General features: G+C 45.6%; 1 protein-coding gene across 3 annotated transcripts in view; it reads left to right on the top strand.

Annotated features, from left to right (window-relative positions):
* Positions 1 to 23,603, top strand: part of LOC144694784 (cell division cycle and apoptosis regulator protein 1-like) — a 49,613-nt gene that overhangs the window by 10,821 nt on the left and 15,189 nt on the right. For all 3 annotated transcript variants that reach the window (XM_078565373.1, XM_078565371.1, XM_078565372.1), the window contains 8 exons: positions 8,377 to 8,512; positions 11,749 to 11,872; positions 12,587 to 12,727; positions 13,295 to 13,520; positions 14,051 to 14,164; positions 15,522 to 15,688; positions 19,532 to 19,742; positions 23,380 to 23,463. In XM_078565373.1, coding sequence (XP_078421499.1) covers positions 8,377 to 8,512; positions 11,749 to 11,872; positions 12,587 to 12,727; positions 13,295 to 13,520; positions 14,051 to 14,164; positions 15,522 to 15,688; positions 19,532 to 19,742; positions 23,380 to 23,463 — 1,203 coding nt within the window. The remainder of the gene's footprint in view (positions 1 to 8,376; positions 8,513 to 11,748; positions 11,873 to 12,586; positions 12,728 to 13,294; positions 13,521 to 14,050; positions 14,165 to 15,521; positions 15,689 to 19,531; positions 19,743 to 23,379; positions 23,464 to 23,603) is intronic.

Genomic DNA, 23,603 nt, shown 5'->3' with positions numbered 1-23,603 from the left:
GATGAGCAGTGCCTCTGCAGTTTGCACTTTCACTTCCCTCAGCATCGTTGGATGCATCTCATCTAGTCCCCGTGCCTTACAAACTTTCAATACAGATAACCTATCCAATACTACCTCCTTTTCGGTTTTAAACCCATCTAGTGTCTGAATTACCACATCTTTTACCATGGCCTGGGGAGCATATCCTCACTTGGTAAAGGCAGAGGCAATGTATTCATTTACTACCTCAGCTGCACCCTCTGCTCCCATGGTCTCTAATTGGCCCTACTCCTCCTTTTTACCATTTACTATTTAAATGCCTATAGAAAACTTTGGGATTCCCTTTTATGTTACCTGACATTCTCTTTTCATATTCCCTGTTTGCTTCTCTTATTTGCTTTTGCATCTCTCTGCACCTCCCGTGTTCAGCTTGGTTTTCAGTTGTATTTTCTAACTCACACCTGTCATAAGCACACTTTTTCTTCTTTATCTTAATTTCTATCTCCCTTGTCATCCACGGAGCTCTGTATTTGTTTGCCCTGCCTTTTTCTTAGTCTGGACTGTTGTTTGTCCTTTCCCACAGCCAGCCTAAAACATATGATACAATGATCACTGTCCCTGCAGTGTTTTCCTACTGACACTTGACCCACCTCATCCCAAGAACCAGGCCTTGCAGTGCCTCCTCTCTTGGACAGGAGATACACTGCTGAAGCAAATTTTCCTGAACACCCTTGAGCAGCTCTTGGCCCTCTGTCCTTTGCTCTACTACTATCCCAGTCTATATTTGGATAATTGAAGTTCCCCTATTTTAAGCACGCTATAATTTTTACACCTCTCTGTAATTTCTTGACAAATTTGTTCCTCTACATCCTTCCCACTAGTTGGTGCCTGTAAACTACATTGAGCAATGTATTTGCACCTTTTTTGTTCCTGAGTTGTAGCCAAATAGACTCTGTCCTTGATCCCTCTAGGACATCCTCTTTCTCCAGCATTGCAATGTTCTCATTAATCAATACTGGCACCCTTCCCCCTTTTATTCCTTTCCTATCTTTCCTGACCAGCTTGTGTCCAGGGATATTTAGCACCTAGTCCTGCCCTTCCTTGAGCTAGGTCTCTGTTATAGCCATGTCATCATATTCCAAGTGGCAATCTGCTCCTGTTACTCACCAATCTTTTTTTCCACACCCTGTGCATTCACATACACGCACAGTTACTCTGATATAGACTCTATAACTTTCTCCTTGACTCTAGCCCCACCAGCTAACTTAGTATTCCTGACTCTAGTGCTATCTATCTCTCCCAGTATTCTGTGCACCCTGGTATTCCTCTATAATATTCTCCCCTGGTTCCCACACCCCTGCTGGGTTAGTTTAAAACCTCCCCAACAGCACAAGCAAAAAGCCTCACAAGCAACTCTGTCCAGCTGCAGCCCGTCCTGCCTGTCCAGGTCCCATCTTCCCCAGTGCTAGCCCCAAGAATCTAAAGGCCTCCCTCCTGCACCATCTTTCCAATCGCACATTCATCTGCCTTATCCTCATATTTCTGTACTCATTTGTGCATGGCATCAGGAGTAATCTGGAGATTACTACTTTTGAGGTCCTGTGTGCTAATTTTCTACCTCGCTCCCGAAATTTGGATTGCAGGACCACATCCCCCTTTGTAACTATGTCATTGGTACTGAAGTGGACCACAATTGCTGGCTGTTTCCCCTCCCACCTCAGGGTGTTCTGTCACCGCTCAGTGACACCCTTGACCCTGGCACCAGGGAGGTAACACACCATCCTGGATTCACGTCTGAGGCCACAGAAATGCCTATCTATTCCCATAACTTATCGAATCACCTATCATTATTGCTCTTCCAATCTTCCTTGTTCCCCCCTGTACACGTGAGCCACCCATGTTACCATGGACTTGGCTCCGGCTGCATTCACCCGATGAACCTTCACTCTCATCAGTATTCAGAGCTCTCCAGGGTCGGAGAGTGGGATGTAACCCGAGGACCCCTGCACTACCTGCCTGTTTCTTTTCGACTGCCTGATGGTCACCCACTCCCTCTCTCTGTGCATATTCTTAAACTGCAGGGTGACCACATCCTGGTTAAACCTTACCAATGTTAATACATCTTTCCCAATACTAATTAAAACTTTCTGCTACTAATAAACCTTACTATATTGATAAACCTCACCAATACTTATGACACCTTGCTTGTGCTAATAAACCTTATTATCAAAAAACATATCAATACCAATAAATGTTAGTGATACTTAATATAACTTACTGGTTATAAACCCTACCCAATAAAGAAAAATAAGACATGTTTATTCCATATTTTAGATCAAAAATACTCACTAGCCAATCTCCTGCCTGTGTCCCTGTGATGTCACACCTTGATTTTTCTTTACTAACCTGGGCTCTGGCTGGAAACCGTTTTACCCCACTGTCCTGCACTGAGCTCTTGCCTTTTCCCTCCGCACTGTTGGTAGCCCTGCTGGTCTTGGACTGAACTGTTGTCTTCCCTCTCCGCACTGTTGGTAGCCCTGCTGTTCTCGGATTGAGCTCTTGTCTTCCCTTTCCATACTCTTGTGTAGCCCCACTGTTTTGGAGAGGTAACAAGCAGGATAGATAAAGGGGAACCAGTAGATGTAATATACTTGGGTTTCTAAAAGGCGTTCGATAAGGTACCGCACATAAGGTTACTTAAAAAGACAAGAGCCCATGGTGTTGGCGGTAATATATTAGCATGGATAGAAGATTGGCTAACTAATAGAAGACAGAGAGTTGAGATAAGGGGGGAATTTTCAGGATGGCAACCTGTAACTAGTGGAATACCACAGGGATCAAAATATTGCGGATACTGGAAATCTGAAATAAAAACAGAAAATGCTGGAAAAACTCAGCAGGCCTGACAGCATCTATGGAGAGAGAAAAACAAAGTTAACGTTTCGAGTCCATATGACCCTTCTTCAGAGCCGAAGAGAAGTGGAAATGTAATGAAATTTATTCTGTTTAAAGGGAGTGGGGCAGGTGGAGCTGGATAGAAAGCCAGCGATAGTGGGGACAATGGGGGGATTGACAAAGATGTCATGACCTAAAGGACAAAGGGAGTGTTAATGGTAGTGGTTAGTGCTAAAACAGGTGCTAATAGTGGCATAAAGGTAAGAAAGCAGAATGTGATTATAGCAGACCAAGGATAGCATTGTGTGAAAGAATAATATGGATTAAGTGACAGATGGCCCTGTAGGGGATTCGGGGGGGGGGTAGAGAATGTGATTTTTTAAAAAAGGGATAAAACTACGGATAAATGAATAGAAATAAAACAAGTGGGTGAATAGAAATAAAACAAGTGGGTAAAAAATAAAAATGAATGTAGAAGAAAAGGAATGAAAAAAGGGTGAGGATGGAGGAGAGAGTTCATGATCTAAAGTTGTTGAACTCAATATTCAGCCCGGAAGGCTGTAAAGTGCCTAGTCGGAAGATGAGGTGCTGTTCCTCCAGTTTGCGTTGAGCTTCACTGGAACAATGCAGCAGGCCAAGGATGGACATGTGGCCATGAGAACAGGGTGGAGTGTTGAAATGGCAAGCGACAGGGAGGTCTGGGCCATCCTTGCGGACAGACTGGAGGTGTTCCGCAAAGCGGTCACCCAGTCTGCGTTAGGAATAGGGAAGTCTTGCTAAAACTATACAAGGCACTAGTTAGACCACACCTAGAATATTGTGAACAGTTTTGGTCCCCTTATCTAGGGAAAGATATACTGGCTTTGGGGGCAGTCCAGAGAAGGTTCACTAGGTTGATCCTGGGTATGGAGGGATTTTCTTATGAGGAGAGGTTGAGTAGGTTGGGCCTGTACTCATTGGAGTTTAGAAGAATGAGAGGCGACCTTATTGAAACATATCAGATTCTTAGGGGGCTTGACAGGGTAGATGCTGAGATGTTGTTACCCCTTGTGGGAGAGTCTAGGACCAGAGGGCATAATCTCAGTGTAAAGGGTCGCCCATTTAAAACAGAGATGAGGAAGAATCTCTTCTCTCAGAGAGTAGTGAATCTGTGGAATTCTTTACCGCAGAGGGCTGTAGAAGCTGGGTTGTTAAATATATTCAAGATGGAGACACAGATTTTTAATCAGAAAGGGAATCAAGGGCTATGGGGAAAAGGCAGGAAAATGGAGTTGAGGATTATCAGATCAGCCATGATCTCACTGAATGGCGGAGCAGACTTTATGGGCCAAATGGCCTACTTCTGCCCCATCATCTTAAGGTCTTATGGTTCTCTCTGTTTCTCACCTCTCGGGCTGAGCTCTTGTCTTCTGTTTGGAGCCCTGCTGTTCTTGGATTGAGCTCTTGTTTTGCCCCTCCGCACTCGTTGGAGCCCTGCTCTTGCCTCCAATTTGCTCAACCGTGCCCTTACTTCCATCTTCTTCCTAGTACCCGTTACGCTCTTTCATTCTGGTTGTTCACTCTGAGACTGTCTTCATCTCTGATCCCTTCAATAGAAAAGTCGTTAGCAGACGGTTTAGCCATTAACTGCCAGATCTGGCTGGACTGCATAGAAACTAGGAGCAGGAGTAGGCCATTCGGCCTTTCGAGCCTGCTCCGCCATTCAATATGATCATGGCTGATCCTCTATCTCAACGCCATATTCCCGCTTTCTCTCCATACCCCTTGATGCCCCTAATATCCAAAAAATGATCAATTTCTTTCCTGAATATACTCAGTGACCCGACCTCCACAGCCTTATGTGGTAGAGAATTCCACAGGTTGACCACCCTCTGAGCGAAGAAATTTTTCCTCATCTCAGTCCTAAATGGCCTGCCCCGTACCTTGAGACTGTGGCTCCTGGTTCTAGACTCCCCAACCAGGGGAAACATCCTCCCTGAATCTAGTTTGTCTAGCCCTGTTAGAATTTTATACGTTTCAATCAGATCCCCTCATTCTTCTAAACTCTAGTGAATACACGCCCAGTCGAACCAATCTCTCCTCATACGACAGTCCTGCCATCCCCAGTATCAGCCTAGTGAACCTTTGCTGCACTCCCTCTATGGCAAGTATATCCTTTCTTAGGTAGGGAGACCAAAACTGCACACAATACTCCAGGTGTGGTCTCACCCAGACCCTGTATAACTGCAGTATGACATCCTTACTTCTGAACTCAAATCCTCTTGCAATGAAGGCCAACATACCATTTACCTTCCTAATTGCTTGCTGCACCTGCCTGTTTACTTTCATTGACTGGTGTACAAGGACACCCAGATCCCTTTGTACACCCACATTTCCCAATATATCACCATTTAAATAATACTCTGCCTTTCTGTTTTTCACTCCAAAGCGTATAACTTCACATTTATCCACGTTATACTGCATCTACCATGTGTTTGCCCACACACACAGCTTGTCTAAATCGTCCTGAAGCCTCCTTACATTCTCCTCACTACTGTTTCCTGTCTGCTAACCAATTTTCAATCCATGCCAGTATATTACCCCCGATTCCATGTGCTTTAATTTTGCCCACTAGCCTCTTATGCGGGACCTTATCAAAAGCCTTCTTGAAATCCAAATACACCACATCCACTGGTTTTCCCTTATCCTATTAGCTACATCCTCAAAAAAACTCCAGTAAACTAGCTAAGAATGATTTCCCTTTCATAGACCTGTACTGACTTTGTCTAATCCCGTTAATGTTTTCCAAGTGTTCTGTTACCACGCTTTTTATAATAGACTCTAGCATTTTCCCCACTTCTGACTAACTGGTAGGCTAACAAATGGGGTCATAGTGCAAAATAAAGCTAAGATGACTAACAAGGTTAAAAACACAAGGCTAACTGGTGTATAATTCTCTGTTTTTTAAATAGTGGGGTTACATTTTCCACCCTCCATCTGCTTCAGAGTCTGTAGAATTTTGGAAGATGACTACAAGTGCATCTACTATTTCCAGGGCCACTTCCTTTAGTACTCTGGAATGTCGATTATCAGGCCTTGGGGATTTTTCAGCCTTTAACCCCATTAATTTCTATAACACCGTTTTTTTTACTAATGCTGATTTTCTTCAATTCATGCCTTTCACTAGACCCTTGGTTCCCTCACATTTCTAGGAAATTATTTGTGACCTCTTTTGTGAAGACAGAACCAAAATATGTGTTCAATTCTTCTGCCTTTTCTTTGTTCCCCATTATAATTTTCCCTGTTTCTGACTGTAAGGGACCTACATTTGTCTTGGTTAATCTTTATCTCTTCTCATATTTATAGAAGCTTTTACAGTCAGTTTTTATGTTCCCTGCAAGTTTACTCTCGTACTCCATTTTCCCCTTCTTGATCAATCTTTTTGTCCACTTTTGCTGAATTCTAAACTGCTCCCATTCCCCATGCTTGCTGCTTTTTCTGGCAATTTTATATGTCTCCTCTTTGGATCTAATATTAGCCTTAATTTCTTTTGTAATCCATGGTTGAGCCACCTTTCCTGTTTTATTTTTGTGCCAGACAGGAATGAATAATTGTTGTAATTCATGTACATGTTCCTTAAATATTAGCCATTGCCTATCCACCGTCAACTTTTTTAGTAAGGTTCCCCAACCCATCGTTGCCAACGCGCGCCTCATAACCTCGTAGTTCCCTTTGTTTAGACTCAGGAACCTAGTTTCAGATTCATCTTCTTCGCTCTCCATCCTAATGAACAATTCCATCATTTCATGGTTGCTCTTCCCCAAGGGACCCCACACAACAAGATTGTTAATTAATCCTTTCTCATTGAACAATACCCAATCTAGGATAGCTTGCTCTACAGTTGGTTACTCAACATATTGGTCTAAAAAACCATCACGTGTACACACCAGGAAATCTTCCTCCACAGTATTTTTGCTAGTTTGGTTTGTCCAATCTATATGTAGATTAAAGTCACCCATGATTACAGTTGTACCCTTATTGCATGCATCTCTAATTTCCTGCTTAATGCCTTCCCTTACATCTCCATTACTGTTTGGGGGCCTGTAGACAACCCCCACCAACATTTCCTACCTTATCTCCACCCAAACAGATTCCACATCATGATTTTCCAAGCCAATATCCTTCCTCACTATTGCGTTGATTTCCTCCTTTACTAATGGTGCTACCCCACCTCCTTTCCCTATTTTTCTGTCCTTCCTAAATATTGAATACCCCTGGATGTTCAGTTCCCATCCTTGGTCACCCTGCAGCTATGTCTCTGTAATTGCAACTGTATCATAACCATTTATATCTATTTGCGCTGTTAATTCATCTACCTTATTGCGAATGCTCCAAGCATTAAGATATAATGCCTTAGCCTTGTGTTTTTAACCTTGTTAGTCATCTTAGCTTTATTTTGCACTATGACCCCATTTGTTTTTCGCCCTTGTTTTTTCGCCTCCCACTTTTGCTTCTTACTTTTCTGTCTTTTGTTTCTATCCTTGTTTCCCCCTCCTCTGTCTCCCTGCTCAGGTTCCCATCCCCCTGCCGTTCTAGTTTAAACCTTCCCTGAACGCACTAGCAAACACCTCCCCGAGGACATTGGTCTCGGTCCTGCCCAGATGCAACCCGTCCTGTTTGTACTGTTCCCACCTTCCTCAGAACCGATCCCATTGTCCCAGGAATCAGAATCCTGCCCCTCTACACCATTTCTTCAGCCACTTATTCATCCGATATGTCCTGTTGTTTCCACTCTTGCTGGCATGTGGCACTGGTAGTAATCCTTTGAGGCCTGACTTTTTAATTTATGTCCTAACTCCCTATATTTAGCTTGTAGGATGTCATCCCTTTTGTTACCTATGTCGTTGGTGCCAATATGTACCACTACTACTGGCTATTCCAGTTATTGGTGTTATTTAAATACAAGTTGTTCATGGGGATTATTAATCTGGAATGTGTGTGTATTTTATATAAAATAGTGATATTCGGTGTTGAAGCTGAGACTGTGGGACTCACCGTGATGGCCATCCAGTCGAGTCTCTGCTTTCTGTTGGACACTGATCAGCTGTACTGCTCTCTCCATCTGATTTTATTGTGGTATCATCACTGCACTGGCTCCAGGAGTCACTGGAGTCTTGGGACTGCACTCCCCCTGTCACTGGAGCCCCCACGACTCTTCCCCACCCTCCTCCCGCCCCTCACTGGAGTCCATCTGCCGTTCTCAGCTGGGGCTCTCAGGGCTGCTTACCACGTTTCAATCTGCAGGAGGACTCGGGTCTAGCCTCTGAAGGACAGCGAAATGGGTTTTCCAAACAGCTTGCTACATTTTAGAGATTCTAAGCACTGTGAATCTCTGCTACCCCACTTTAGAAGTGTGAGATTCCACAGCGATTGCGGAATCTTCCCAGAGCGGGCATTGTATATGTTAACAGCTTGGAAACCCTTCTCCGTGCTGACTAATTTAGTCGTGTTTATTTTTTGCAGAGCCCGTCGCACATGTTGTCTGGTCAGAAGCAAGGGATCCTAGGAGCGAAGCCCCAGCCACAGCCTCTACTCCAAGCTCCACGCATTCCCTCCTTGTTATCCTCGCAGCCACTGCTTTCCCAGCTGCCTCACAAACGTGAGTATGAACAGTAATACACCGCTTTATCCGCTGGCGTCAGGAAGCCACAGAAACAACTACTTAGGCCTTTGAATAGTAACCCCATTCTTGGGTGAGATCTGTCTCCCATTAGTCCCACCCACGGATACCTAATTTCTCTTGTTAGGCTTATCTCAGTTGCTTGATGCACATAGACATAGAAGCTACAACACAGAAACAGGCCTTCAATGTCATATCAATATTTACCTCCACACAATTAAATGGCATTAGTCATTGCTTTATATTCCTATCCCTTAAATCCACTTATCCTGCCTCGTCTTGAATATTGTCACAGTTTCTGCCACTAACTCTGGAAGTGAATCTCTCAGCCTCTCAACATCTGTGTGGTCAAGACTCTCCTGCCCTCTCGTCTAAATCTCTCACATTTAATCTTGTATCAAAAGCCCCTCATTCTTCACCTCAGACATTTAAATATTATGTGGGCATCACTGGCAAGGCCATTTTTAATTGCCCTTGAACTGAGTGACTTGCTCTGCCATTTCAGAGGGCAGTTAAGAGTCAACCGCATTGCTGTGTGTCTGGAGTCACGTGGAAACCAGATAAGGAAGGCAGATTTCCTTCCCTAAAGAACATTAGTGAACCAGATGGGCTTTTACGACAATTGACAGTGGTTTCATGGTCACCATTAGATGAGCTGCCATGATGGGATGGTGAGAACTTGTGTTGTCAGGGCATGAGCCTGGATTACTGTTCTAGTGACATTACCATTATGCCACCGTCTGCCCCAATTGGCCCACTTCTGTCTCCCCTATCTTATCCTTTCAACATTTTCAACATTTCTTGCATTGCCCCATAGTCAATGTTATATTGGAAAAAGACATTGTTATGACCCAGCAGTTGGTAAAGTGGAGTTATTTAAAAATCCCAGAGGGAAACTTTAAACAACTGTCATAACCTATATTTTTAAGTGAAATGTCTGAGACATTTATTAATTTACACAAGTTAAATATATACACATAGCTATGAATTACTACTGTCATAACTTTTAACAAATTCCCAAACTAATCTCCATTGAGGCAACAACAACGTATAAGACCATAAGACATAGGAGCAGAAATTAGGCCACTCGGCCCATCGAGTCTGCTCAGCCATTCAATCATGGCTGATAAGTTCCTCAACCCCATTCTCCTGCCTTCTCCCCGTAACCTTTGATCCCCTTACAAATCAAGAACCTATCTATCTTGGTCTTAAACGCACTCAATGACCTGGCCTCCACAACCTTCTGTGGCAATGAATTCCATAGATTCACCACTCTCTGGCTAAAGAAGTTTCTCCTCATCTCTGTTCTAAAAGGTCTTCCCTTTACTTTGAGGCTGTGCCCTCGGGTCCTAGTCTCTCCTACTAATGGAAACATCTTCCCCACGTCCACTCCATCCAGGCCTTTCAGTATTCTGTAAATTTCAATCAGATCCCCCCTCATCCTTCTAAACTCCATGGAGTATAGACCCAGAGTCCTCAAACGTTCCTCATATGTTAAGCCTTTCATTCCTGGGATCATTCTTGTGAACCTCCTCTGGACCCTCTCCAGGGCCAACACATCCTTCTTGAGGTAAGGGGCCCAAAATTGCTCCCAATATTCTAAATGTGGTCTGACATAGTATAGACTTTAAGTAGACACCAGGCAAAGCATTTTCACCTTACAAATTCAAAATGAGGTTCCTTTCACTTTGGTTCTTTTGCAGACACAGTGGTAGGCTTACAGCTGCTTTGATGTTACATTGCCTCTGCCCTGCACACACACAACTGCTTTCTGTTATACCCAGCACATCTATGTAAATTCTCATTGTATCACCAGCCCCTTTGAACTCCACCTCTTCTAACAACAAAACCCCTTTCATAGCACCAATTTTATTAGTAATATAAAACATTGCTTGGCCTCTGCTAGCTAGGTGTCAGATTTCACTCCCCTTCTTGAATGCTCTGTTCAACAAAATGCAAATGGACTGTGCCTCTCTTACATCTCAATACTAGTACACATCAAAACACCCAGACTAGCTGGCTTTAATCCAATTAAGACCCACCCACTGACTAACCCTCTTTTTAGTAATGTTCAATAACGTTATATACGTTAATAGCTTCATGACAGACACTATTTTGTCCATCTTCCTCTTTGTGTATTCTCAGAACAGGCAGCATCCTGGTGATTCTGTTGTATCATCACTAGAGCCTCAGTAAGGGTAGAATATTGTTGGAACTGAGATTGCACCTTTGTGATAAACAATAAATACCAATAGCTTTTTCTCATCGACATAAGGGTCCGCCTTGAATATTCTGTGGACTAGGACCTGAATAGCTTGTAAGATTGTAGGCTGAGGCTGAGACAGAGGCTGTCAACAATGAACATTTGATTGGGTTAGTGGCTGAAGGGATAGGAATACGATGGGGAAGTGTGATTCCAACCAGTTGATGGAGTGTAGGTTCAAAACCCAACATGGACAAGTTGGGCTGAATGGCCTATTTGCATCTTATGAAGTTCACATATTTCTAGCTATAAATTCCTCTCTCCTTGCATAGCACTTTTGCATCACCTCACACTTTGGCAACACCAAATTTCACCTGCTTCCTTTGAACCCATTTCATCCCTGCGGATTCCTTAGTTCATCTAAAGTGGAGATCCCTGTGCCCTGTGTGTAGAACCTGTAACTCACTCTTGCCATGGCCTTAGAATGACACCCAGGATAGAATTCCTGATGGAGTTGCTGACATATAGTGAGGAAAAACAGCTCGTGTCTGAGGGCCAGGTTGCAGCACTCACCCAGGTCATCCTTCATCCATCATCCAATCTGTAACATGTCCACAGAAAATTCCTTTCTCACCCATCTAGAACAGCTATAGATGTTCAGTTGTTGAACTTAAAGTCATACAAATAAAATGGATTGAGAGCTGTTTGAGTTTTACACTCCCATTGTGTTTTTAAAATTTATTTAGTGTTATGGCCAGCATTTATTGTCCATCCCTAGTTACCCTTTAACAGGTAGTGGTGAACTGCCTTATTTAACAACTGCAGTCTGTATGGTATGGGTGCATCCACAGTGCCTTTGGAAGGAACTTGGAGGTTTGAAGCCAGCATAGTTTGAGATTTTCGAAACCATCACCTCTGTGTGCCTGTTGCTTGTTGCCTGACTTTAGCCCGTGTTAAATGGTAGTCATGCTGTTTGAAGAGTTTTATTTTCTGTCTGTCTCTCTCCTCCCAGCTGGTTTGCTGCAGCCTTTGGTTCACTTGGGTCCACATGCCCAGCTTGGCCGTAGGCTGGATTTGGGACTGCGGTCAATGGGGAGGAATGGACGAATGGACATTGGCCGGAGAGGTGACAGGAGGTAGGAGCATCTGCATTGTGTCGAGATAGCATGTGTGCTGGTTTGAAAGAACTTGTGATTTGAAGATTTCATGATGGGAGGGTGCTCTCCAAACTGTGCTGAACTCCCTGCTCATGACGGGTTGGGAAATGTTGAGAGACCAATGAGTTGAACTTCCTCCAACAGCTGTGAGTTGGCTGTTGTGGATCAGTTTGGGCAGGGGCTATCTGATGCTCTTTCACCGATTGGAACATTTCATGGATAACCTGGGCTGTCTGTGTGAGTCAGTTATTCAACTGCGGAGGGCATCGGAGCTGAGCAGGTGGAGAATTGAAACTTGACTGCTCCTGCTAAGCATCAGGTCTCCCTGGGAGCTGAGCCCTGCAATGTGAATTCCCCCCCCCCCCCCCCCCCCCCCCCCCCCCCTCTAACCCCTGGAACTGAGGACTCCCATCCTGCGTCCCGCTCCATGAGCTCCCGTCCCTCACCCCGGCCCAGGACTGTCAATGAAAATTCTCATTGTGTTTTTGAGCTCAGACTGTGTTGGAAATGGTGTAGATGTGGCATCTTATTTTACTGGATTAATTTTACAGGGAAAGTCCTCGAACATGAATGCCATGAACCCCAGCTGTTTCTTTTAACATTTCCATGTTAGCCTGAGGGACTAATCCATTTTACACACCAAAAGTCTCCAACTGTCTTTGTGTTGTTTAATTTCCCTGTTGTGTCAAACAGAGACAATTACAAGCGCATGGGTGGCCAGGGCAGCTCCCAGAAACGGTACCAAGATATGGCGTCAGGGGAAGGACCAGCAAAAAAGGCACGGCATTACATCCCCTCGTACAGCGTGCAGTATGCTCGCTTCTCCCTGGACAGGTAGGTCTCTTCAAATACCTGAGTGCTGTTAGAATTGCGATGGCTGAGAGAATGAGGGGCGCTAGGCTGCAGCTGCCTGCACTGTTCACCCTGATACAGGGTTTTATAACACCACTGGTACATACTTGTGCCAGAGCGCTGGAATGGCCTCTCTCTTGGTCTGAGTCGAATGGTGTGTGTTCGCAGTCTATTTCCTGCTTGAAGGCTTCTCCACTGAGCACTGTCACCACCCTGCATGATTTCCTCTGATTGGTGTATGTGATTGCCCACAGGGTGACAGGATGAAGGTCAGTCTCTAACTCCTTACAGGGTGATGGGACACTGGTCTGTATGGGAATAGGACACAGACTGATGTGACACCATTCAGAGCTGCTGAGTTGAGCCGCAGTGAATTCTACACCATTGATAGGATCAATCGGACCTGCTCTTTGGTGCCAATCTGGTGTGAAGCCTTGGGCTCAATCACTGATATGATATTGGGAGAAGTGAGATGTTTAGGGGTCTTGGCATTTCATCTTTCAGATTGCCAGCCTTTGTGAATGCAGTGTTTTTTACCTTGTTCTACAGCTCTGCTTGTGATGCAATCGAGGTCCAGCGCCGATATCCTTGCCTCCACATCCCAGATACATTCTTCGATAGCAAGCTGTGCTGGGTCAATACATTTCCGTTGAGTGAACCTTTCCAGATAGGACAGAAATGTGTATTCCATGTGATGGAGGATGGATCGGACCTGGCTGAAGGACAAGAGAGTTACGTGGAACCCGCTGATGCAGATTCCACCTACAGTGCCAAGGTGAGCTGAGTGTCTGGGAATGAATCTTACTGTATGCATAGTTTGAATGTCACTCTGAAACATTGCACAGACAGTGTCAGGCTCCTGCTCATAGTATCTTTCTCCCTTACTCGGGCACACATAGAGTGCAGCTCTCCTGTCTCTTCCACATGCACGCGCACGCACACACACACAAACACACAGTGTAGCTCCCCTGTTTCTCCCACGCATGAGCAGAGCAAGTTCCCTATCTGTTTACAGTTGAAACTAAAGTATATTTTGTAAAGATTACAGTATCATCATGTGCATGCTGCACTGCAAATCTTACACTATTCAGCAAGTTCACCTCACAAGATTCCACGAAAGTGCAGATGGTAATCAGGTTGAGTCACACCACTCCAGGGGAAGAATTAACACAGTTTGAAGGGCCAAGCGGCTGCCTCTTGTGCTGTACTTTGGATGAATTTGTTTGCCGTTGAGAGCCTTTTCTGAATTTGAATTGAAGTGCTTGTCTCCAGCCTTTTCGTTGACAGTCCTGATTGGAATTTCAGGTGATACTGTTGTCGTGCCCTGACCTCCAGAAGCTGTATCGCCAAACGTGCACCTTGGCTGAGGCCCCAAAAGAGACAGCTGAGGTTCCTCAACACCCCACCAAACTGATTAAGGTAGGTTCTCCATGCTGGACTTTTGCAAAGGGAGCTTTTTCTCCCATTATCTCGCAAGGGTAATGAATGCCTGCTAGGGTTTGTGCACCTTTTTACCGCAAGCAGGCAGAAGATTTCTGTTTGCGTGAACCTACTCTGCCAGGCTGCTTTAGCAGGGAAAGCATCAGAACTGAGCTCAAATGTCTCCTCAGCCAATGTACCCACACCAAAACGTCCACTGCATTGTGATGATGAGAAAGCATAAATTCAGACCCTTAGGGCAATGGGGTAGAGCTCAGCACCTGGTTGCAGTTGAGATCAAACCAACTCCATGCCATTTGGACATTGACCCTAGGACTTAGTGGTTTAAATAGTTCAGTCCGATGCCACCTGGCATCATTAATAGGTCATTGACCCAATACTCCAGGCCAACATGTTCAGTACTGAGGGAGTGCTGCCCTGTCAGAGGGTTGTACTGAGGGAGCGCTGCACTGTCAGAAGGTCAGTAATGAGGGAGTGCTACACTGTCAGAGGGTCAGCACTGAGGGTCAGTACTGAAGGACTGCTGCCCTGTTGGCTCAGGTCTGAGGGAGCGCTGCACTGTTGCAGGGCCAGTACTGAAGGAGTGCTGCACTGTCAGAAGGTCAGTACTGAGGGAGTGCTGCACTGTCAGAAGGTCAGTAATGAGGGAGTGCTACACTGTCAGAGGGTCAGCACTGAGGTAGTTTTGCACTGTCAGGTCAGGTCTGAGGGAGTGCTGCACTGTTGCAGGGCCAGTACTGAGGGAGTGCTGCACTGTCAGAAGGTCAGTACTGAGGGAGTGTTGCACTGTTGCAGGGTCAGTACTGGGGAGTGCTGCACCACTAGAGGGCCAGTGCGGAAGGAGCGCTGCACTGTTGGAGGGTCAGAATTGGGGAGAGATTTCTGTGAGATCGGCGGTGTGCCGTCTTTTGGATGAGACATTAAACTGAGGCTCCATCTTCCCTTTCAGTTGAAAGTAAAACATCCTCTGGCATTATTTAATGAAGAAGAGGAAAGCACTTTCCAGTGTGTTCTGTGGCCAGTCTTAATCCCTCAACTAACATCACATAAAGATTATCTGGTCATCTATCACTTGCAGCTTGTGGGATCTTGCTGTATGCAAATTGGCTGCTGTGTTTCTCACATTGCAACAGTGACTACACTTCAGAAATGTTTCATTGGCTGTGAAGTACTTTGCGATGTTCTGAGGTTGTGTAAAATGCTATAGAAATGCAAATTATTTCCTGCTGGTGTCTCAGGGCAGTTTGTTTGTTGCCTATTCACCATTTCTGAACTGCCTCTGATTGTATGTGGATTTCATCCTCCCTCTCTCTCTCTCTATCGTTCCTTTATGTAGTTCTTGGTGGGGATGAAGGGCCAGGAGGAAGCCGTGCTGATCGGAGGCTCTTGGTCTCCTTCCCTTGATGGCACATGTCCAGATAAGGATCCCAGAGTATTGATCAAGACTGCCATTCGTACCACCAAGTCCCTGACTGGCATTGACCTGACCGCCTGCACTCAGTGGTGAGTTTTGACCTAGCAGAGGAGCAGGTGGGCACAGTGGGTGTGGGTGCACTTTGCTGTTCTGAAGGATGCAGGAAGCTTGATGGAGGGGCATGACAGGAACATTGATGAAGAGAACACAGTTCATCACGTTAATAAGGGGAGGAAAATTACCCACTTCTACTGTATACTACATCATTCAGTGTTGGTGCATTGCAGGACTTGGTCAATGGAACAAGTTCTTCCCTCACTTTAACGGCACCTTCAAATGTTGGACTCGCAGGGAGTATGCAGAACCTGCTGGTGATGCTGCACAGTGACAAGGCGAGGTGCATTCTCCAGGGTGTCTCACACATATTTCGGAGGGGGGGCAACGTTTTTAGGAGCACTGGGTAAGGGATTGCCTCAGGTGTGAAAAAGCGAGTGAGGAGAATGAGCAGCTTTGTTCATGGGCCATCATAACCATTGCCACACAGGTGTCAAATAGACCCTTGTGCTCTTTGGCTTGTAAGAGCGTGAGCCTTTCCTTCCAGTGCCCAGTGAAGTTGTGCTGGTGGCATGTTGTCCAGATGTGCAGCGTTCCTGCTGCAAACAGCTGGGAGGCTGACGCCTCGTCTCTGGTCATTTGCTGCTGCTCTGTGTTTGAAAGCCTGCTCTGCCATTCAGTGTGATCATGGCTGACCCTCTATCTCAACGCCGTACTCCCGCTCCCTCCCCATACCCCTTGACGCCTTTAGAGTCCAGAAATCTAGCTGTTTTATTTTTCAATACATTCAGTCACTCAGCCTCCACAGCCTCTGTGGTAGAGAATTCCACAGATTCACCACTTTCTGAGTGAAGAAGTTTCTCCCCATCTTAGTCCTAAATGGCCTACCCCATATCCTGAGATTGTGATCCCTTGTTCTAGACCCCCCCAGCTCAAAGAAACATTATTCCTGCATCCAGTCTGTCCAGCCCTGTCAGAATTTTTTGTTTCAATGAGATCTCCTCTCATTCTTCTAAACTCCAGTGAATACAGGCTTAGTCAGCCCAATCTCTCCTCATACGACAATCCTGCCATCCCAGGAATCAGCCTGGTGAACCTTCACCGCACTCCCTCTATAGCAAGTATATCCCTCCTTGGGTAAAGAGACCAAAACTGTAGACAGTACTCCAGGTGTGGTCTCACCAAGGTCCTGTACAGCTGCAGTAAGACATCCTTGCTCCTGTACTCAAGTCCTCTTGCAATAAAGGCCAATGTACCATTTGCCTTCTTAACTGCTTGAGTGCTTGCTCTGTGATTGGTGTACAAGGACACCCAGGTCCCTATGTACATCAACATTTCCCAATCTATCAGCATTTAAATAATACTCTGCCATTCTGATTTTCCTACCAAAGTGGATAACTTCACACTTTTCCATGTTACTGCATCTGCCATGTATTTGCTCGCTCACTCAACTTGTCTAAATCGCCTTGAAGCCTCTTAACACCCTCCTCACCACTCACATTCCCACCTAGTTTTGTGTCGTCAGCAAAGTGGAAATATTAGACTTGGGTTCCCTCATCCCAATCATTGATATATATTGTGAATAGCTGGGACCAAAGCACTGATCCCTGCGGTACCCCACTAGTCACTGTCTGTCATTCCGAAAAGGACCCATTAATCCCTACTCACTGATTCTTGTCTGCTAACCAATTCTCAATCCATGCCAATATATTATCCCCAATCCTGTGTGCTTTGATTTTGCCCACTAACCTCATGTGGGACTTTATCAAAAGCCGAAAATCCAAGTACACCACATCTACTGGTTCTCCCTTATTTATTCTGCTAGTTACATCCTCAAAAAACTCCAGTAGGTTTGTCAAATGTGATTTCCCTTTCATAAATCCATGTTGAATTTGTCTAATCCCGTCGATATCTTCTAAGTGTCCTGTTATCACATCCTTTATAATAGACTCTGGCATTTTCGCGACAACTGATGTTAGGCTAACCGGTCTGTAATTCCCTGTGTTTCCTCTCCCTCCTTTTTTAAATAGTGGGGTTACGTTTGCCACCCTCCAACCTACCGTGACCGTTCCAGAATCTACAGAATTTTGGAAGATGACAACCAAAGAACCTGCTATTTCCATGACCACCTCCTTTAATACCCTGGGACATAGATTATCAGGTCCTGGGGATTTATCGGCTTTCAGTCCTAGTAATTTCTCCAGCACTGTGTTTCTAGTAATACTAATTTCCTTCAATTCCTCCTCCTCACTAGACCCTCGATTCACTAGCATTCCTGGGAAGTTACTTGTGTCTTCCTAGTGAAGACAGAACTAAAGTAGTTGATGAATTGCAGAAAATCCTGGAAAAACTCAGCAGGTTTACAGCATCTGTGGAGAGAAAAACAGAGTTAACATTTCGAGTCCGTATGACTCTTCTTCAGAGCTCCTATCACTGGCCTCCTATCCAGCTTCACCTGCTCCACCCCAGCCCCCCTTAAACAATATAAATTTCATCACATTTTTACTACTCTTAGCTCTGAAGAAGAGTCATACAGACTTGAAACGTTAACTTTGTTTTTCTCTCCACAGATGCTGTTAGACCTGCTGAGTTTTTCCAGCATTTTCTGTTCTTGTTTCAGATTTCCAGCATCCGCAGTATTTTGCTTTTATCTAGTTGTTTAATTGCCCTGCCATGCCTTGTTCTCTATTATAAATTCTCTCGCTTCGGACTGTAAGGGACCGACATTTGTCTTCACCAATCTTTTTCTTCTGACATACTTATAGAAGCTTTTACAGTCCTCTTTTATGTTCCTTGCAAGTTTACTCTCATATTCTATTTTTCCCCTCTTAATCAACCTCTTGGTCCTCCTTTGCTGAATTCTAAACAGGCCCCAATCCTCAGGCTTGCTACTTTTTCTAGCAACTTTATATGACTGCTCTTTGGATCTAATACTATCCTTAATTTCTTGCGTTAGCCATGGTTGGGCCACTTTTCCTGTTGTGTTTTGCGACAGAAAGGAATATATAACTGTTGCAATGCATATTAGCCATTGTTTGAAGGACCTTATGGCTTCCTGGATAAATATTCTGAATAGTAAATGCTGAGGAAATCCCGACTGTTTAAAACTAAATCTCTCCTGGGCCCCAGAGCTTGGGCATTGTTCATCTGTGCCTAATCTCTGCAATGAGGCCCTGTCTCATCTTCACTGGCCTATTTGTGTTGTACATGATATGGCAAACCCGAGTTTGTTGGTAAAGGCAAAACTAGAAGCAGCTCTGAGAAGGATAACTGGTCCTGCTCTCGATTAGCTTGCTTGATCGGCCTCACATTTACTGGCTGAAGATGGGGAGGGAGCTCGGTGTGCAGGCGGTTCAGGTCAATAGGTGGAATTGGTCTGGGGTCTCTCTCTACCCCCATCATTGGGCCAGATGATGTTCACAAATGTCCCTGTTCATGTTCTGTGGGATGGGGTTGGGGGTGGAGAAGAGAGGAAGTTCCCAGCATAAAGAAAATGGACAGGGAAGGATTGCATTACTAAGTCTACCTGTGTGAGGCCAACTGAAGCCCTGACCTTGGACTCTCGCCTGATCTACCTGGAGTCTGGTGGCTGTTGCCCGTCACTGTGATTGTGGGGTGGGTGGAGGGGGTCCCACTATTTATCACTGTCTTCTGAACCAGATGCCCTTTCCCCTGGGGAAAACCTGAGAGCTGAGCCTATCTATGCAGCTGATGAAGAGGGCAGCGGGAAGGCAATTAGGCACAGGGGGAATGAAAGCCTTGTTGGGAAAGGGAGGTTAAATTCAAAGGTGCGGAATGACGCGGAACTGTAGACTATGAGCATTGGATTTCTGGTCCTGTGTGCTGTTATATCCAATAACCCTCTTCCCTTGTGACAGGTTTCGCTTTGCTGAGATTCGCTACCATCAGCCTGGAGAGCTCCGTGAAGGGCGGCTGCTCCCAGCCCGTGTGGAGACTGTGGTTGTATTTCTGCCGGATGTTTGGCATTGCCTCCCTACTCGCTTGGAGTGGGACGCACTGTCCCTGGGATATACGCAACAACTGACTGACAGGGAGCAGGCAGAGCACAAGGACACGGACCGAGATGAGGCATTGAATCTTTTTTTATTACTCCATTCTCTTACACAAACACTGACACACACACACTGACACACACACACACACACACACACACACACACACCCCTGTACCCCTCCACTACCATATCAGGAATGATCAGGAGCACTCAGTTGACGTGACCATTTGCCGTCCTTAAAAGTTTCTGACCTTGAAATTTTCAAATGATGGAGCGAAGAATGATTGCAGCTCCTCTTGGCACTCTGTGTGAATGTGGAGGGGGGCTCATTGACACACACACACACACACACACACACACACACAGCAACTGGCCACATCTCAATTCCTCAAACAGAGTCAAATTGGTACAAGAGCTGGCATCTGAGTAAATCTTTAAAAATTAATCCAGTAGTTATCCAGCAGCATCATCTGAAGGATAATTTGGAGTCTGCTCCCAACAGTTCTCACTCTGGAGCAAGGTTTACCTTCTCACTGTGGAACTGTTACTGATGCATAGTGAAAGAAACAGTAACATGCATTCCACTGGCTCCCGGCCAGTAACACATTGTGCCTTTCTTCTTGGGGAGGAGCGGAAGCTGGATTTAAGGATCACAATTACACACGGCACCTTCATTCAGTGCTCTGAATGTTGCACTGGTCAGCCTGTGATTCCCCACAGAGTAATAGAATGTGGGCTGGTGTCTGTGATATCTGCCCTGGGTGCTGTAGGCACACAGTAGTGGGGTGGCTAGCATAGCTGCACAGAGAAGGAAAGAGTAGCACTTGGTGTACTTAACATCCTGAATTAAACAGCCCCTTTTACTCACTGCATAGAAGCTGTGAATATACTTTCTCCACTCTAAATAGCAGACTCTGTATTTCTGATTGAAAACTGAAAACAGCAACAAATTCTTCAGCTCCCAAAATACCTTGTTTAAGGAAATGTGAGTTGGCGTGTGCGCAGACACACACATGCACCAATAATACATCTCTGTGCCACACACACATATACATCACTACCTACTACTCTGTGACATCCCTCCACACCTACTGAAACACTTGTTATGATACAGTTTGCCAGACAATTTGTTGTTCATTCCCCTGACAAGCTCTCTCCCTTCAGCTCCCCATCTGCAAATATAAGGAGCTCTGTCCTGTGTGTGTGTGGCCCATTTCTGCTTTGGCTATTCAGTCTGATACTCCTTGGGTGATTTCCATCTCATTTGACGAACCAACATTACAAAGACCGCTCCTCAGTTCTTCTAAGAGAGTCCTATTCCCAGGCAGGTGTCCATTCAGAACAGAGCTCTTTAATGGTGGAGCAGGTAGTGAGTTATGATACAACTAAGCCTGTCGTTCAGTGGCATTCACAGAAAGGGAAGACATTTAACTTGTGGACTAGAGGTTTTGTATCTACCCTGGACGGGACCTCTCCACAATTCTCCAGTGATATGGGAATGGGAATACTGGCAGCAGGCAATCCAGCTTTCAGGAAGTGCAGTCAGCCAAATTTTCAACACTGGCTCAGAACTTTACTGGCAGAGAAAAGAGGGGATAACACAAGTATGGAAGGTCCCCTGCCCGAGGTTGGCCACTTCAGGACTGACGTAGCATGAGTTGGTAGAGTGACATCTGTACCTAGCAGTACCTGTACCCCAGTATTATACAGTGATAGGCCTGTCGTGACCAGTGCTGTAACCCAACGTTATACAGTAATCAAATTTTGACCTCTGACTGGACCTGGTTCAGGCCGACACCTTAGTCAGAAGTTACGAGCTGCTCCATGTTTCAGTTCAACACTGGAAGAGGTTTATCAGGGGATGAAGAGCTGGGCGCATGTTGTAGAATTACATAGTGCAGCCATGTAGAACCCTGTACACAGGAGACCCTTACTGCAAGAACCTGCTGGCTGATGACTGGTCCTTGCGGCCTCCTACTTGTAACAGACGGAGTTATCACCTACAGTCTCACTGCTGCTGGCTGAAAGCGTGGCCTTGCCTGACTCACGTGGGCAAAATGGCTTAAATAATGGTTTGCTGAAATTTTGGCCCATGTGCCAGCTTCCCTACCAGGCAATGTATTCGTTTGGAGTCCATCTGGACAGGAGAGAAGCAATGAAGGAATTGGCAGCTGAGTCTCTTTAGGGGCATATGACAATCCTGTCCAGCAGAGGCACCAGGCAGTCAGTGCATGAAGGGGGAAAAGGATACCCTGTTACTGCAGAACTGTCATCAAGTTGGGGCTGAGAGATTGGGACAGTACAGAGGGAACTTTTCTTTGCGACTAACCTGTGGTGTGCCTGCCATATTAGTGTTTGATGGGACAGTGTAGGAGAAGCTTCACTCTGTATCTAACCCCGTATTGCACCTGCCCTGGGAGTGTTTAATGGGGACAGTGTAGAAGAAGCTTTACTCTGTATCTAACCCCGTATTGCACCTGCCCTGGGAGTGTTTGATGGGGGCAGTGTAGAGGCAGCTTTTCTCTGTATCTAACCCCGTGCTGTACCTGTCGTGGGAGTGTTTGATGGGACAGTGTAGAGGGAGCTTCACTCTGTATCTAACCCCGTGCTGTACCTGCCCTGGGAGTGTTTGATGGGGACAGTGTAGTAAAAGCAGCATTGCTCTGTACCTAACACCATGCTGCACCTGCCTTAGTGTTTGATGGGATAATATAGAGGGAGCTATGCTCTGTATCTAACACCGTGCTGTACCTGTCCTGGGAGTGTTTGATGGGACGGTGTAGAGGGAGCTTTACTCTGATTCTAACCCCGTGCTGTACCTGTCCTGGGAGTGTTTGATGGGGACGGTGTAGAGGGAGCTTTACTCTGTATCTAACCCTGTGCTGTACCTATCCTGGGACTGTTTGATGGGGACAGTGTAGAGGGAGCTTTACTCTGTAGCTAACCCTGTACTGTACCTGTCCTGGGAGTGTTTGATGGGAACAGCTTAGAGGGAGCTTTACTCTGTATCTAACCCCGTGCTGTACCTGTCCTGGGAGTGTTTAATGGGGTCGGTGTAGAGGGAGCTTTACTCTGTATCTAACCCTGTGCTGTACCTGTCCTGGGAGTGTTTGATGGGGATGGTGTAGAGGGAGCTTTACTCTGTATCTAACCCCGTGCTGTACCTGTCCTTGGAGTGTTTGATGGGGGCAGTGCAGAGGGAGCTTTACTCTGTATCTAACCCATGCTGGGCCTGGCCTCGGGGTGTTGGATGCTCCTATGAAGTGCTTGAATTGTAGTGTCGCATTCCCAAACCTTGAAGAGGAAAATTCGAGAAGCATTGCTGAGCAGCGATTGTTTGCACAAGTGGGGAGAGAAGGGTCTGGCTCCATTAAGCAACTAACAGTTAGTTAGGGTAGTAGAGGAGATGGATGGTCCAAAAAACATTCTGATCGATGTGAGTGGGGAAAGACACGAAACGTTCTATGGAGCCCTTTGCAAGGAGCGCCGTCCCTCATTTAGCAAGATGATCCAAAGTTGCAAACCTCACAGACCACGGCTAGCCCAGGCAGTTTCATTTGGTGGTCAAAGGTATAGGACAGGGTCAAACAGAGGTCTTGTATGTGGCTGTTTGGTGCATTAACAGTCTGCCCTTGGAACCTGGATAGGAAAATGAGCTCAGTGGATACTGCTGGCTGCTCAGAATAATGTAAGTCATATTTTTCCCCTCAGACTGAAGAGAAGATGGAAGAGCAGGGAGAAGATGCACTCCCCACTCCAACCCAGTGGAGCAGTCTGGACCTGAAGACAATGAAAGTAAGACTTGCTTGTGTATCTCACATTTCTGATGACTGCTTGTCTGTGTGCATGTCTATTCACAATAACGTTATTGTCAGTGTGTCATCCTAACTTGAAATCTCTGTTCCTATTCACTTTCCTCTCGGCTATATTTATAT

Source organism: Cetorhinus maximus, chromosome 20, assembly GCF_964194155.1.
Source record: "Cetorhinus maximus chromosome 20, sCetMax3.hap1.1, whole genome shotgun sequence".
Lineage (NCBI taxonomy): Eukaryota > Metazoa > Chordata > Chondrichthyes > Lamniformes > Cetorhinidae > Cetorhinus > Cetorhinus maximus.
The sequence above is the reverse complement of the archived record's forward strand: the minus strand, read 5'-3'. Positions and strand labels throughout refer to the sequence as shown.